Source organism: Helianthus annuus, chromosome 5 (assembly GCF_002127325.2).
Source record: "Helianthus annuus cultivar XRQ/B chromosome 5, HanXRQr2.0-SUNRISE, whole genome shotgun sequence".
In the NCBI taxonomy this organism is placed as follows: Eukaryota; Viridiplantae; Streptophyta; class Magnoliopsida; order Asterales; family Asteraceae; genus Helianthus; species Helianthus annuus.
The window spans coordinates 12,240,386-12,256,184 of record NC_035437.2 but is presented as its reverse complement, the minus strand read 5'-3'; the positions used below and the strand labels follow the sequence as shown (position 1 = coordinate 12,256,184).

The 15,799-nt window shown below is 40.3% G+C and overlaps 2 protein-coding genes across 2 annotated transcripts; both read left to right on the top strand.

Moving 5' to 3' along the window:
- Window positions 1-7,457: 7,457 nt before the first annotated feature.
- Window positions 7,458-8,146, top strand: LOC110939984 (histone H2B). Its single transcript, XM_022181546.2, has one exon. The coding sequence runs from the start codon at window positions 7,536-7,538 to the stop codon at window positions 7,980-7,982; it is 447 nt and encodes a 148-aa protein (XP_022037238.1). The 5' UTR covers window positions 7,458-7,535; the 3' UTR covers window positions 7,983-8,146.
- Window positions 8,147-13,510: 5,364 nt separating this feature from the next.
- LOC110942681 lies at window positions 13,511-14,641 on the top strand. The gene is made up of 2 exons (XM_022184452.1): window positions 13,511-13,818; window positions 13,918-14,641. Exons 1-2 carry the CDS (start codon window positions 13,511-13,513, stop codon window positions 14,639-14,641), a joined length of 1,032 nt encoding a protein of 343 aa, XP_022040144.1.
- The last annotated feature ends 1,158 nt before the right edge of the window (window positions 14,642-15,799 follow it).

The window sequence follows — 15,799 nt, the reverse complement described above, 5'->3', positions numbered from 1 at the left end:
TGGCTCTTGCCTGGACGAGTCACAGTTCTTAAACTGCGTCTGTTTTATGTTTGTGGTTATGTCTTCTAACAATGTTTTTATTTTGTTATTTCGTTGCATGTGTCGACGTTTTAAAACTATGTTGTGGTATTTTATTTTTAAGACTTTAATCAATGGATGATCTGCATGGTTTTACTTTCATATAGCTTGTTGTGATTAAGCTATGGTATTAAGAAGTCACACCAAATAAACCCACGCTTCCGCAAAGCCAGGGTGTGACACTGGACGTCTAGTGTATGCAATGTAAAAATGTTTTCGTGAGAGCCCTAGTGATCATAGTCTAGACTCGAGAAAGAATCCTAGTTCGCTATGATCGATGCTCTGATACCAAGCTGTCACACCCTGGCTTTTGCGGAAGCGTGGGTTTATTTGGTGTGACTTCTTAATACCATAGCACAATCATAACAATGCTATATGAATATAAAACACATGATAGTCATCCATTCATTGAGTTTTAAGAGTTACCACAACATCATTGTTTTAAAAGTTGACACATAAAACAAAATACAACCACGACATAATTAAAACATGTTCACAAGACACGACAAAAGACCTAAATAAAAACATGGTTTAAAGACGTGTAACCCGTCCAGGCAAGGGTCACACCTCCTAAACCTGGATGACATCATTGTTCCCTACGCAGCTCGACATGTTTGCACACTTCGCCAGATCCACTAATTTCCTGAAATACATGTAGTTTGAAAAATCAACAAAAGTTGAGCGAGTTCATGTAAAAGTGAGTATGTATAAACCTTTCATGTATGAATAAAAGTCCCTGGTATGTAGCAATAAGGAAAAAGAGATCACCAATGGGTTGCAAAGCCACTGGTATGTGTGAGAAAGTGCAGGAAAACCCAAACCTAGCAAATTTGTTACCGGGCTTCGGCGGTAAGACACAATCACCTCTATGGGCCGCCCCGGCCTCACGGGTGTGGGCTCGCTACACCCAAATAGATCTATCACTCTTGTGTCCCTCGGTCCTAACAACGAGGATTAATGGCCTTAAGTGTTGTACCCACCCCTCACATGATCTAGTAGTAAACCCTCCCTACGCTAACCATACCATGTAAATAAAAGTTTGTAATAATTGTCGCATGTATTTCACCCCCGAAGTATAAAACTGAAAACAGTAAAGAGAAAAAGGGGGACATGAACTCACAGAAGTGCGTATCCTGTAACGTTAATCTCAAACTCGATCTGCTGTGTGACGACCTACACGTACTAATGTCTATTAGACGAACGGGTCGTGCCTTGGCTTAGGGTTTAGTGTTTTGAGTTGCGTTACTTTGATATTATACTTGTTAAAATAATATTAATTATTTTAACTTAACTGTGTTTTTCAGGAAAAATAGTTAGGCAACTATTTCGTATTCACACTTCTTAAGTATTGTATATGTGTATTTCCTTCCCAAGGATGGGGGTTTTTATACATGTACACTTGTAATTTCCGAAAAATATATTTTAAGTTCCACTTAGAAAAATATATTTAAATTACTTGTCTTAAAACATCTTAATTTAAAATATATATATTTTCCCAAGAATATTATATCTTACTTCATAAATTTTTCAAAATAATATTTTACCAAAAATGTACGTGTAAAAGTATTTTTCCGAAATATACATAAGTGACATTTTTTGCGTTTCGTATTGCAATAAAAATTGCGTAACTTAATAAATTTTCAGTTTTCGTTCTCGGATAGTCCCTAGGCCTAACATCAGTTAGTTTTCACAGTTAAGTGGATGTGAAACGACAAAACTAACGTGCATTAAAAAGTAAAACATTAATAGATCATTTATAAATATAAGTGGGCCCCACCACTGCATTTTAATTGTAACTCTTACCAACTTTATCTTCCACACACAACCCACAACCTCATATGAACCACCACCACAACATTATACCCCCACCACCATCATCATCACCACCCACCTCACCCCACCTCACCCCACCACACTACCCCCACCACCACGATACCTCTATCTCTCTCTATTCCTCTCTCACCATTGCCTCCATTCAAAAACAAAGATCGAGATGGTTCTGATTCAGACAACAACAAGTAGTGATTAGGGTTCGGTAATGTGCAACTATGTTAGATGGTGATTACCGTGGTCCATGGCGACGCCGAGGATGTTGACTGTGGGTTAGGGTTCAGGCACTTGGCGGCGACGTAGGGTCTTAGATGACGGAGAAGAGAGTTCAACAGTGAATTGACAGCGACGATCAGAGTCATTGCTGCGATTCCTACCAGTTAGGGTTCCAGTCCACCGCTGGAGAAGACAAAGACGACAATTGTGTCATCGCCGTCGCCACTACTGCGGTGTTGATTTGTTTGAGACCTGTTGAACATGATTAGTGGTGGTGGTTGTGAAGACGATTTGCTGGTGATGATTACGGCGGTGCTGGTTTTTGCAGTGATGGTGTTGGTGGCACCTGAAAGGTGATGGCAGCTGTGGAGGTGGAGGTGATGTTGGTTGTGGTAATGGTTTTTCAGCGGTTACTCTGAAATCGAAGAGTACCTTTATCAGCGGCTCCAGCAGTTGCGCGGCTACTCCCGCCCTTCTTGCTGGTCGCTTCAGCATCAATGGTTATCACCTTCTTCGACTTCTTCTTGCCCGCTTTCTTCTTCTTCTCATCAGGGTTTATTCCTAGGTTGCGCAACACACCTGCAAAGATGTTAGACCAGGAACTTAGCTCCCTATTCGATGACCCTACAGACTCCTCGCTGGAAAGATAAAGAATCTTTTTCCCAGCAGAAGTAACAGCACGCAAGGGCCTGGGGTTGGGTAGATGCGCACCTTCAGTTGCAGCAGGAGCATTAGCAAAGACTCCAGCGGGAGGGTACATGAAGTTGTCCTTAATTTGTTCATACCAGTATACCTCGCCCGACTCCAAGGGGCGCACACCCATAGCTCATCCGAAGGTAGTAAAAGCGGCTTGATACAGCTGCTTGACTGCATCAACAAGGAATGATCAGGCATTACTATCACATAATCAAAAAACAAGAAAACATAGGACATACCCTCGCCATTGAGCAACAAAACCGGAACCTCTGTGCTGCGCGCATGCCATCTATCGCTCATGCCAGCAGCGAAAAGCACCTGTTCTCCAAAGATCATGTTGGGCGTAGAAGTCAAGCGCACATACCACATCTCCTTCTTCGGTAAGGGGAGATCCTCCTTCACAATCTCATCAGATTCTCGAAAAAATCATTGCAATGGGCATGACTTCCTCTCGGATAAAGAAAAACTTCATTTTCCAATCATGGAAACTCTTAGGAGGATTCAACAGGATTTTCTTCACATTCCGAAGAGTGAAAAAATAGAAACCCATATTTCTGATCAACTGATACATCGACCTAAACTTGTGAAGGTCAGGCTCGAGCCCATGGGATCTGCAAAGAAACTCAAAGTGCCGAACCCTGACCATTCCCATGGGACTCAGGGAGTGACGGTTACCACGCGCGCGTGGGCCTCACTCACCTGACGGAAAGCCGAACCGTCAGTAACAATATGCTGATCGCCGTGTTAGCAGTCAACTCAAACGTCGCCATCAACGACATTTGCACCAACCTGTCATAATTCAAAATTCGAGGTTTTTCCCGCTCAAAGTTACTACAAACTTCATGTAGAAGTTACCAAGGCCGCGCAGCATTCATGATGTCACACCCTGGCTTTTGCGGAAGCGTGGGTTTATTTGGTGTGACTTCTTAATACCATAGCACAATCATAACAATGCTATATGAATATAAAACATATGATAGTCATCCATTCATTGAGTTTTAAGAGTTATCACAACATCATTGTTTTAAAAGTCGACACATAAAACAAAATATAACCACGACATAATTAAAACATGTTTACATGACACGACAAAAGACCTAAATAAAAACATGGTTTAAAGACGTGTAACCCGTCCAGGCAAGGGTCACACCTCCTAAACCTGGATGACATCATTGTTCCCTACGTAGCTCGACATGTTTGCACACTTCGCCAGATCCACTAATTTCCTGAAATACATGTAGTTTGAAAAATCAACAAAAGTTGAGCGAGTTCATGTAAAAGTGAGTATGTATAAACCTTTCATGTATGAATAAAAGTCCCTGGTATGTAGCAATAAGGAAAAAGAGATCACCAATGGGTTGCAACGCCACTGGTATGTGTAGAAAGTGCAGGTGTGGCCACTTGAAACCATCACAATCCACCACTTGAAAGCCTCTAACTACCACCATCTCTTTATCTCTCTAGTTTCCGGCCCTCCGATTGCGATGGTGTGGCCAGAATTTTGATCTGGAAAAAACCCCTCACAACCATGAAAAACCTTCAGATCTGAAACCCTAGAACATAACAAAACCCCCTCACAACATGGTGGTTCTTCGCAGACCTTAAACGCAATGGCGGCGGTTAGGGTTTCGGGTTTAAAGGCAGCGGAGGTGGTGGAGTTTATATGGGTGACAAGCATGTGGCAAAGGATATGGTTTATGTTGTCAGGGTGGTTGCGGCGACCGGTCAACGGTGGGTAGGGGTAATGGCAGGGGTTTTGTAGACTGAGAGAGGATAAGAGTGGAGGGGTTTTGTTGTCGTTCTGTAACAACGCAATAAAGGTGGAGTTGTAGAGGGGTGGGTCAACCGACCGACAATGAGTGATGGAGCTGGCCATCGGCCGGCGATTGGTGAAAAGGTTTTGTGGCCTTTCTGTAACAAAGGTTTTGTGGTCATTCTGTAACAATGCAACGTTTAGGTGTTTTGGTTTGTGGTTGAAATATGTGGCTGATTTTTTGTTGATTGTTATGAGATTTGTGAATTGTTGTTATATTCATGGTGGAGATGGAAATGAGTTACAGGTGTATAATTGTTTAATGTTTCATATATAATTGTTTAATGTTTAATTTTTTAATTGTCATATTTTGAATAAATAAATAAAATTACTGATCTACCCTCGTATGCAAGTCACATGACTACATTTAACCGAAAATTTTAACCTGGTTAGTGCGAAAGGACGTAAAGTGTAATGAATTTACAAATAAAGGACTGTGACTGTAATTAATGAAGTTAAAGGTCATCCACTGCAATTTGATACAAACATAAAGGACGAAAAATGTAATTTATCCTTTCCGAAAAATATATTTTAAGTCCCACTTAGAAAAATATATTTAAAATACTTGTCTTAAAACATCTTAATTCAAAATATATATATTGTTCCCAAAAATATTATATCTTACTTCATAAAATTTTCAAAATAATATTTTACCAAAAATGTACGTGTAAAAGTATTTTTCCGAAATATACATAAGTGACGTTTTTGCGTTCCGTATTGCAATAAAAATTGCGTAACTTAAAGAGTGACAGTATAAAATGTGATGCATGTGTATGTATGTAACAGAAAACAGAAAGCAGTTTAATCACAGTTGTAATCAAGCACAGTCATTAAGCACAAATTAAATATTAATTAATTATACGGATACCTGGAATTGTGAGGGTTGTCACACATGATTACCCAATGAGCATGCGCGCTTACATTCAAAAGTAAAATACCATCAACAGGCAACTCTGGTAGTCGCGCCGTAATAATTGATAATCACTTACACGTGCGCGACATACCAACTCCTAACAAGCACCTTTCAAAGCTAGCACTTTATTTTTTTCTAAGTCCAGAGCTCCAACCATTTACTTCGCGTATGGAGAAGCACTGGACTGGGGGACTTGAAGGGGTATGGTCCCAAAAGGCCGCGTAGACCATTTGAGTCGCGCGCTGGACCATACTCCTTAGTCAGCAAGCTGATCAATCTACAGACCGCGCGCGGGCTGTTTAAGCAAAAGCTGATTTCGCGCGAGGTCCAAGTAAGAGATAGCATCACATTTCACACTTAGTGTTCTGAATAAGAGCCTTCTTGTCCTACAACCCTGCGCGGGTTGGTTACGTGCACAACAAGGGTCGCGCAGGAGTTACGGCGCAAGGCCACTTCAGAAAGTACACAAGGTACAAGTGGCAGAAGAATTGAGCCAATTAGCGTCCACCAGGCTGTGCTCTATCGTGCTCCACGATCGTCTGACGTGCAGGAGACAAAGTGTACACAAGGACGACTACGTGGCACCAATCAGGGGGCGGGGACAACTGCCCCATGATCACCACTTAACTGCTGATGGCAGAGGGACAACAAGGCCGACAACTGTGACACGTGGCTCCAATCAAGGTGCGCCAGCACCGGAGAGCTTCTAGAAACCATTAACGGTCAACACCAGTGAGACAAGGAGGATATTCCTTGTTGTCACCTTCCTGCCCAAGGCCCATCAGGCCATCTCCTCTTACACCTCGCCGACTATAAATAAAGACCTCCATACACAGGTTAAACATTCCATTCTCTATACTCTCACTCTTATCACACACTTATTTACTCAAAGCAGTTATTTATTCTCACGCCGGAGTCTGGTTAAGAGGGAAACCCCCATATTCCCCTCTTAACGAGCTAACGGTGTTGCTGTTTTGTAGGAAGAACGGATCATATCGGAGCTCAGGAAAGATTAAGAAGATTAACCCTTATGACCGAAACATAAACCAAACTAATTAACCATAAAATTAGTTACGTGTTTCTTCAAAAGGAGAGAGACAGAGCAGAGAGAGAAAGGGAGAGAGTGACATGTGGCTGATATTATATATAATACTTAATTAAGTAATTTTGTTTTAAGAGCATTATAGTTATTTTACACCAACTTAACTGATAAAACTAACCTCCATTCACACAAGAGACCATCCGAGAACGAAAATTGAAAAGTTATAGACTATAGAGATAATTTTAGAAAGTTATGGATTAAAGGTGAAAAAAAGTCACTAAAACCACTTCATAGAAAAACCACCCTTATGATATAAAAGTTTCCGTTACCTTTTAAAAAATGTTGTTAAAAGTTTAGGTCGTCTTTTTTAGGCTATAGGGTGTGAGGGTCATGGATTGAAACATTATTTCCATATAGGACCATTAATTAAATGGTTTACCACCCCCCTCCTTGATTAATGGTGGTTTCCATGGATTAAACCACGATTGCCACGACCCTCCCATTTGAAAATTTTAAGACAAAAATAAATTAGAAAAAATAAAGGAGATAGTGGTTTGGGTCATGACCACACCCCTGGGATAATGGTTTTAGGTGATGAATTAAAGATGAGTGACACGGTGCCTATATAGAGGATCATGGTGGTCATGACCACACCCTATAGCCTTATGTTCATGTTTGAGTGTTAAAATAAACTAAAAACACTTAATAGAAAAACCGCCTTACACACAAATTCCAATCAGCACCATCCATTCCATTATCTCTCACTAATTCATCCACGGTTCACACAAACGCCACGTCACCGATCCGCGTGAAATCCAACCAACCAATAACAACGCATTCACATCCCCTATTTAACAACTCCCCAAATCATTCTCCAATTCATCCAATTTCCCCCAAATCTCAAACCCTAGAAAAACTCAAAAACTCCCAAATTCCCCGTATTTTCAATGGCACCAAAGGCAGAGAAGAAGCCGGCCGAGAAGAAACCGGCAGAGGAGAAGAAAACTCCGGCAGCCGAGAAAGCACCGGCGGAGAAGAAGCCAAAAGCCGGGAAGAAACTCCCGAAAGAAGCCGGAGCAGGTGCAACGGACAAGAAGAAGAAGCGAACGAAGAAGAGCGTTGAGACGTATAAGATCTACATCTTCAAGGTGCTGAAACAGGTGCATCCGGATATCGGAATCTCGAGCAAAGCTATGGGGATCATGAACAGTTTTATTAATGATATTTTTGAGAAGCTTGCTCAGGAGAGCTCGAGGCTTGCTAGGTATAACAAGAAGCCGACGATTACCAGTAGGGAGATTCAGACTGCTGTGAGGCTTGTGCTTCCTGGTGAATTGGCTAAGCATGCTGTTTCTGAAGGGACGAAGGCGGTTACCAAGTTTACGAGCTCTTGAGTGGTTGTTCGTGGTTTCGAGTGTCAGTAGTTATGTTGATGATTTTAACTTTTAGTTCAAGTGTTTTAGGGTCTGTAATTTGTTTTTAATGCTCTTGATTTGATCGGTTTGAAGAATATGTATTAAGAAGAATTTAAGATATCTATAGTTTATTATTTTGTCTATGGTGGTTTGTTGTTGAGACATTTTATTTTGTTTTAAATATTCGGATTCGATGCTCGTTAAAGAGTAGTTTTTATCGCTTGGAATCTGATGCCAAAGTGTGGTCAATCGCTTTTATATCTATAAATTCACTGTAAATTGGATTTTGAAAAAACTGATTTGATGTTTGTTTTCGAATGGAGTTGATGTCAACCCATTTGTTAGGGGTAGGTCTGCTTCATTAATGATGGAATTCCATCATTCACAACTTACAGTCAAATTTTGCCAAGCATTGATGAATTTTAGTAAAAATGCCTACCATTTGTGATGAAATTCATCACTCACAATTTTTTTTGTTTTTAAATTGAGTAAATTTTTATCCAAAATAACTTTTTTGTATCATATAGTCTTTCACAATTGACAAATTTCACAATTGACAAATAAATTTGTAGACATTTTTTTACTCTGAAGAAGCCCGATAGTCACCTGAGAATATCGATCGTTGCCGGAGGCTCGACGAAGAGGAGAGGCTCGTGTTAGCGGTCGAGGTCACCGGACATCTGGCTTGACCTCTATCTCTAACCTGATCTGTCGATTCTTCCATTCGCCGTCCGGGATTGGTCTAGCAATAGGCACTGCGGGTGTTGGGGAACAAATTGCCGGCGGCTCGACGAAGACGAGGATTTGAGATAGTGTGTGAGGTGCGACTGGTTCCTCATATTGGTTGTGGTACCGACTTTACCTTCCATACTATCTTGACTTCCGGCGATTCCATTCGCTGTCCGACATTGTGTTTGCCCTGAGTATTCATCGATATTGAAATGGAGAGAAGAGGGATGGGAGGAGAAGAGACGCGACGGTGGAGAATCAAAGAGAAGATGCCGGAAAATAGCGACAAAGCGAAAGAGGATGAAGAATGGGAGAGACTGAGACGAAAGAGTGGTTAAAGGGAGACGAACGAAGAACCCAGTACCACAATCTTCATAGCAATCTTGCCGGAAGGGGTGTCCAGGAAGGAGATTTGGTTGGAATGTAGGCGTTGCGGAAACATTACAGATGTTTTTCTACCATTCAAAAGAGACCTAAAAGGGAAGCGATTCGCTTTTGTAAGATTCAATAAGTTCCGTGATCTTATCAAGCTGGTGCAAGCTTTAAACAATATCTGGATTGGGGATAGAAAGGTTAAAGCAAACGTGTCGAAGTTCGAAAGGGAGGAAGATATTGAAGGTAAAGGTGGCATAGCTCGGAAAGGTGAGGTACGGAGATGTTGGCCGGAGAACAAATCGATACCAAAGGCAGCCTATGATCGACCAAGAAATCAGGTAGGAGAAGGTGTACCAATTGCAGCCCAGAGCATAGTTGGTGGTGGCAAGTCATACTTGGAAGCACTAAGAGGAAACAGGGAGGAAGTAACGGGAGAAAGGTTGATACTGCCAGATAACTACGAGGAAAACATGGACGAATAGAGTAAAAGAACTATTAGCATGGAAGCCAAATCAATGGAAATATTGTGTAGAGCAAAAATTCTGTTACGAGAGGTAAGTTCACACACAATGGAGGTAAGATATGCTGGAGGTTTGAAGATTCTGGTTACAGTGGGATCACAGATGGTAGCCGACGAAATTCTGACTACTAATAGACAAATGTGTGAGGAGTATTTCACCGAGGTTAAAAGATGGAATAATGATAAGAACTGGTACGAAAGACGGCGTGGGTCAGGGTCTATGGAATTCCGATCAGTTTAAGGAATAAAGAAACATTCAATAGAATTGGTGAGAAGTTGGGTAGGGTGATAAAAGAAGCAGAGGTCAGCAAAGAAGATAGTAATTTGACGAGTGCTCATATTGGTGTAATAGTTAAAACAGGCTAAGTTATTAATTCAGAGATTACAGTAATGCATAAATCAGCTGTGGTTAGGTGCTGGTTATCAGAGGTGTCAGGCAATTGGGCACCAAAATTCGTCGAAGATGATTCAGTGTTCATTAATACTCCAGTGTTCATTAATACTCCTGATGACACAAACTCAACAAATGATGAGGAGGACGAACAGATTCCGGTAGATGCTAATAATGGAGGAGGCGATGAGATACTGATAGACGAGAATAGTGAAGAAGATGAGGAAACAATTCAGGTGGAATCACAAAACAATATCGGAGAAAATGCAACTCCGGTGACCGGCGTGGACAAAATGGGGGAGACGAACGGACAGGAAGGTTAATTCGACAGTTGGGGTCAATGGGAATCGGGAAGATGCAATTAATTTTGGCGGTAATTGGAAAGAAATATTTGCGGAATGCTTGGAGAAGGAAAGACGCAAGGAACACAAATATCGAGTCAGAATGTAGGCGGCAACTTTAATATCGGTACATGTGGGGACGGTGAAAGTTTTACTTTTCAAGCTAGACCTAGGGAAGCTAATATTGACAAAGGAAGTGGGCCTGAAACAAATAATGATGGAATTAATAAAGGAAATAGGCCCAGTATTAGTAACACGGATAAAGATAGTGGGCTGAGTGATTATCCTTTTAACTTAAATGAGCTAATCTGGGGAAATAAGCAGGCCGTAAAAAAAGGAAGAAGGGAGGTTCTACTTTCACATTTACAAGGCAAGGGAGCACAACTAATAAGAGGATCAGAACCGAGAGGGGATCAATAGACGTCGGTCAGGAAATTAATGATGATGATTTAGACACGATTGATTCTTTGGACTTAAATAAAGAACCTTCAATGGATGTGCAAGAAGAAACAGAGGCAACCATGGAAATTGGAAGGAAGATTGGAATTAGGGTATCAAAAAGTAGTCAGGATGTGCTAAAATTTGTGAGGGAGGAATTGGAGTCAAATAGTGCACCATGAATTATTTGGTAGTAAATATAAGAGGAATTGGGGTGTGGAAAAACCGAAGTGGATTAGCAAGCTAGTCAAAGACAATAAAATTTCGTTCTTATGTATTCAAGAAGGTCAAGTATCAAATGTCGATTCAATAACAGTGGGAAGATATTGGGGAAAAACGGATATGGAATGGGATTCCGTGGATGCTAGGGGAAGGTCAGGGGGTTTGATATCGGTCTGGGATCCAGGGATGTTCTCAAAGCAAATAGTAGTAAAACATGATTCATTTTTAGTAATTAGCGGAACCATGGCTGGTAGTAATGTACAACTTAACATCGTTAACGTATACGCTCCTTGTGATGTCATGAGGAGAAGATCGTTATGGGAGGATTTGAAGTCCATCAAGGAATCAACAAATGAAGGAATATGGCTCATGGGAGGAAATTTTAACGAAGTAAGAGAAGAACAGGAAAGGATGAATTCCATATTCGACAATCAAAGCGCAGTGATTTTTAACAATTTATTGCGGAAGCAGGGCTAGTCGAATACCAAATGGGGGGACATAAATTCACGTACATGTCGGACGATGGATCTAATCTTAGTAAAATCGACAGGATACTGGTGTGAGATTCGTTTATGAATAAATGGCCGATGACAAGGTTCGAAGCACTAACAAAGCATGTCTCGGATCATAGTCCGTTATTACTATCTTGTGCAAACAACGATTTTGGACCAATCCCATTCAGATTTTACAATAGTTGGCTGGAGGATGAAGGCATGGGCGAAGTGGTAAAGAAAATTATAGAGGAGTCAATAAATGAGGGCAATAGCATGAAAGAAATGGCAAATCTATTGAAAAAGCTTAAAGTAGGAATAAAAGAGTGGGGACGGGTGGAGAAATTAAAGGAAGACCAAGAAGTCCAGGAAGCTATGGAAGAAGTGGAAATGATAGAAAAGACGTCGAAGACAAGGCGACTCACGGGTTCGGAGAAAGAATGTAGAGTTAAGGGTAAATGGAAAATAAAGAAGTACGAGAGGAAGAGATTAATGGATCTAAAACAAAAAGCAAAATTTAGGTGGGCCAAACTTGGAGATGAGAACACAAAGTTTTTCCACAGGATCATTAACTGTAGAAAGGCTAGAAATCGCATTAGTGCTTTGAAGATAAATGGTAACATGATTACGGATCCGAAGTCTATTAAGGAGGAAATTAAAAATAAGTTCATGGCTAGATTTTCGGAACCTATTGAGCATAGACCATCCTTGGATGGAAGAGGTTTTAATAGGATCACAAAGGAACAAGCAACGGCGTTAACGGATCGATTTTCTAAAGAAATTAAGAAGGCGGTATGGGCGTGCGGAAGTGATAGAGCTCCGGGCCCCGACGGGTTCTCTTTTAAGTTCATTAAAATTTTTTGGGATCAATTAGAACAAAAATTCAGCGGTGTCTTAAATGACTTCTATATGAGAGCATTCATAGAACGTGGATGCAACGCATCATTCATAGCACTCATTCCTAAAATTAGAGACCCATCATCAGGGGATGAATTTAGACCAATTTCTCTGATTGGAGTATTATATAAAGTGATTGCAAAAATCTTAGCCAACAGGTTAAAAAACGTGATCCCTAACATTGTGGCCCCGGTGCAAACGACATTCGTAAAAGGTAGATCTATTTTCGATGGACCGCTCATCACAAGTGAAATAATCTCTTGGGTGAAGAAGACCAAAAAGAAGATGTTCATTTTCAAAGTAGATTTCGAGAAAGCATACGATTCAGTTAATTGGAAATTTATTCTCTCAAACTTGAAAGCAATGGGTTTTCCAAGTAGTTGGATTAAATGGGTTGGAGCGTGCTTGAAGTCAAGTTGGGCATCGATGCTTGTAAGTGGATCGCCTACATCAGAATTCAAGTTACAACGAGGATTACGGCAAGGTGATCCGTTATCACCTTTTCTTTTTATCCTTACAATGGAAGCTTTAGACGTTATCATGACGAGGGCGGTAAAGAGAGGTGCGTTTAACGGAATCAATACTCCACAAGAAGGCCCAAGTATTACACATTTATGTTACGCGGATGACGTGATATTTATGGGCGAATGGTCAGAAACCAACATTCTTAACCTCAAACGCATCTTAAGATGTTTTACACTGGTTTCGGGATTAAAAGTTAACTTAAATAAATCAAGCTTATACGATTTTGGAGTGGAAGTCGAGGAGATTGAAGGTATGGCAGGGAGGTTGAAATGTAAGTCAGGTACAATGCCGTTTAAATTTCTTGGTTTAACGATCGGAGCAAATATGAAAAGAGAGAAGCACTGGAAGACGATAGTGGATAAATTCAACAATAAGTTATCGGCCTGGAAAGCCAAGTGCCTGTCGTTCGCTGGAAGAATGGTTTTAGCAAAGGCTGTGATGGGGCCATTCCTAACTATTTTTTCTCTATGCATTTAGCTCCTAAAAAGGTAATAAAAGCGTTAGACAAGATACAAAGGGATTTTATTTGGGGAAGGAAAGCGGAGAGGTATAAAATACGGTGGATAGCTTGGCAGAAAATGATAAGACCGAAACAACAAGGTGGTTTTGGGCTAGGAGACTTAAGAAGTACTAACCTCGCTTTATTGATAAAGTGGTGGTGGAAATTTAAGACGAAACCGGAAGAGCTGTGGGTAAAAGTAATAAAATCGATTCACGGGAGTAACAAGAGCCACAAAATAATCCCTATTAAGAATAAATTCGCAGGTATCTGGAAAGATATTGTGAGTGCAGGTAATGAACTTGGACGCATTGGGATTTCGGTTTCAGAAGAGATAATAGCGGAAACGGGATCAGGGAATGAAGTCAAGTTTTGGATTGATAACTGGTGCGATGGGAAAAAATTTAAATAAAGGTTTCCAGGTCTATTTAAAATCGCTAGAAATAAACATGTTAAAGTGCTTGAATGTGTCACGAAACTGGATAGCGAGAATCAATGGAATTTAGGGTGGTTAAGACCTCCAAATTCCGAAGAAGAATGGGCTCAGTGGACGATCATGTTACACTTGCTGAACAATGTAAAATTCAAACCAGGAGCGGATAGATGGGTGTGGAAGTCAAATGATAAAGGAGAATTCTCAGTAGCGGCGGTCAGAAATCAAATAACAAATCAAGATGGAGCGGTAATGGAAGAAGAATGGAAGCATTGGAACAGGTGGATTCCTCCGAAAGTAAACTATTTTACGTGGAGAGCAATGTTAAAGAGGATCCCGGTTAAAAAGGAACTTATCAAGAAAAGGATACCAATTAACAATCATCTTTGTTCAAGATGTGAGGCTAATGAAGAAACTGTAGATCATGTCATTTGTGGATGCAGCAAGTCAAAAACAATTTGGAATGCAATCCTTGTCTGGCTGAAATTATCATCATCTACCGAGTTCCGAGGAGTAAAAGATGCTTTAGCATATGTCGACGGCTTATCAGGATCGAAGGAATGGAAGAAGGTAATCAATGCGGTATTTCAAACAACCATGTGGAACGTGTGGAAGGCTCGGAATGAAAAAGAGTTTGAAGGGAACATCAGGTCTGGGATCAACATAGCGGAGACAATAATGACAGATAGTTTCGTTTGGCTGAAAAGTAGATCGAAATTTCACGACTTAATTTGGGAGAGATGGGTGGACTTTAACATTCGAGATATAGAGAAATAATGTAGTATAAGGTAGGAGTTGTTGCTGCGTTTTTGTTTTGTGTGTTTTATTTTGTACTTTGGTTTTTACAGCATATGCTGGCCCTGTTCTATTAATCATAGAATCTGACCGTTCAAAATATATATATATATAGTCTTTCACTTTTGAAATTTTTTGTCATTTTCATCCAAACTTCATGATGTAATGAAATTTCTTTATATCCATGGTAAAATTATGTTTACAATCAATATACATAACTTCAGGATGTCAAAGAGAAGCACTCAATTACTCTCTTACTATCATCAAGTTTCTTGTAGAGCTAAATGCACAAGTTAAGAAAGCTAAATGCACAAGTTAAGAAAGCTGAAATTGTTGACATTATATTGCCTATGTTCATCGAAAGTTTAGAGGAGAGTGATTTTTTTTCTCTCTGCAGACACGAACCAAGATCGTATCCCGATCATCTTCTCTATGGCGAACCCATACCACGATCAGGTAAACAACTTTTCCATCACTACGATTCTCGGATCGTGATCATAGCCGTTTGCCAGCCGTTCGTTCTATCGCTGCCGATTCAACCAGTCTTCATTAGGCTCATATTATTTTAGGTATGTTAATGTATTTATTTTTCTACGATTGGGTTAAACCTAGATAGGTCATATTTTACTTATTGTTTTCACTTTCAAAAAAACATCTGTGCTTTTCAGTTGTGTTGGGACTTCAGCTCCTCCGTGGCTAGCATAAAGTTTGGTTTTTTTAAAATAGAATTATTGAACTGTAGCATAAGCACTTTTTATATGCACCCATTATGCACCTACTTTTATATGCACACATTATGCACCTACTTTTATAGTTTTATATGCACACTTATAAGGAAACCTCAATATTACATCATTGTATGAGGATGTTATTGATTTGAGCATTTTCATGTATTTGTTTTCGTAAGATATTTACCTTACGATTATATTTTTTTGTATCGCACATGGCATATTTTTTATTTTTTATAACACACTGGTATCCTTATTCCATAGTTATTAAAGGCGTGAGGCGCACTCAAGGCGATTTGTTGGGCCCTCGCTTTAATAACTATGACATGAACTAACCTGAAGCATATTTATTAAAGGCGCGAGGGCGCACTCCGGGCGATTTGTTGGGCCCGGGGCTTTATTTGCGCCTAGG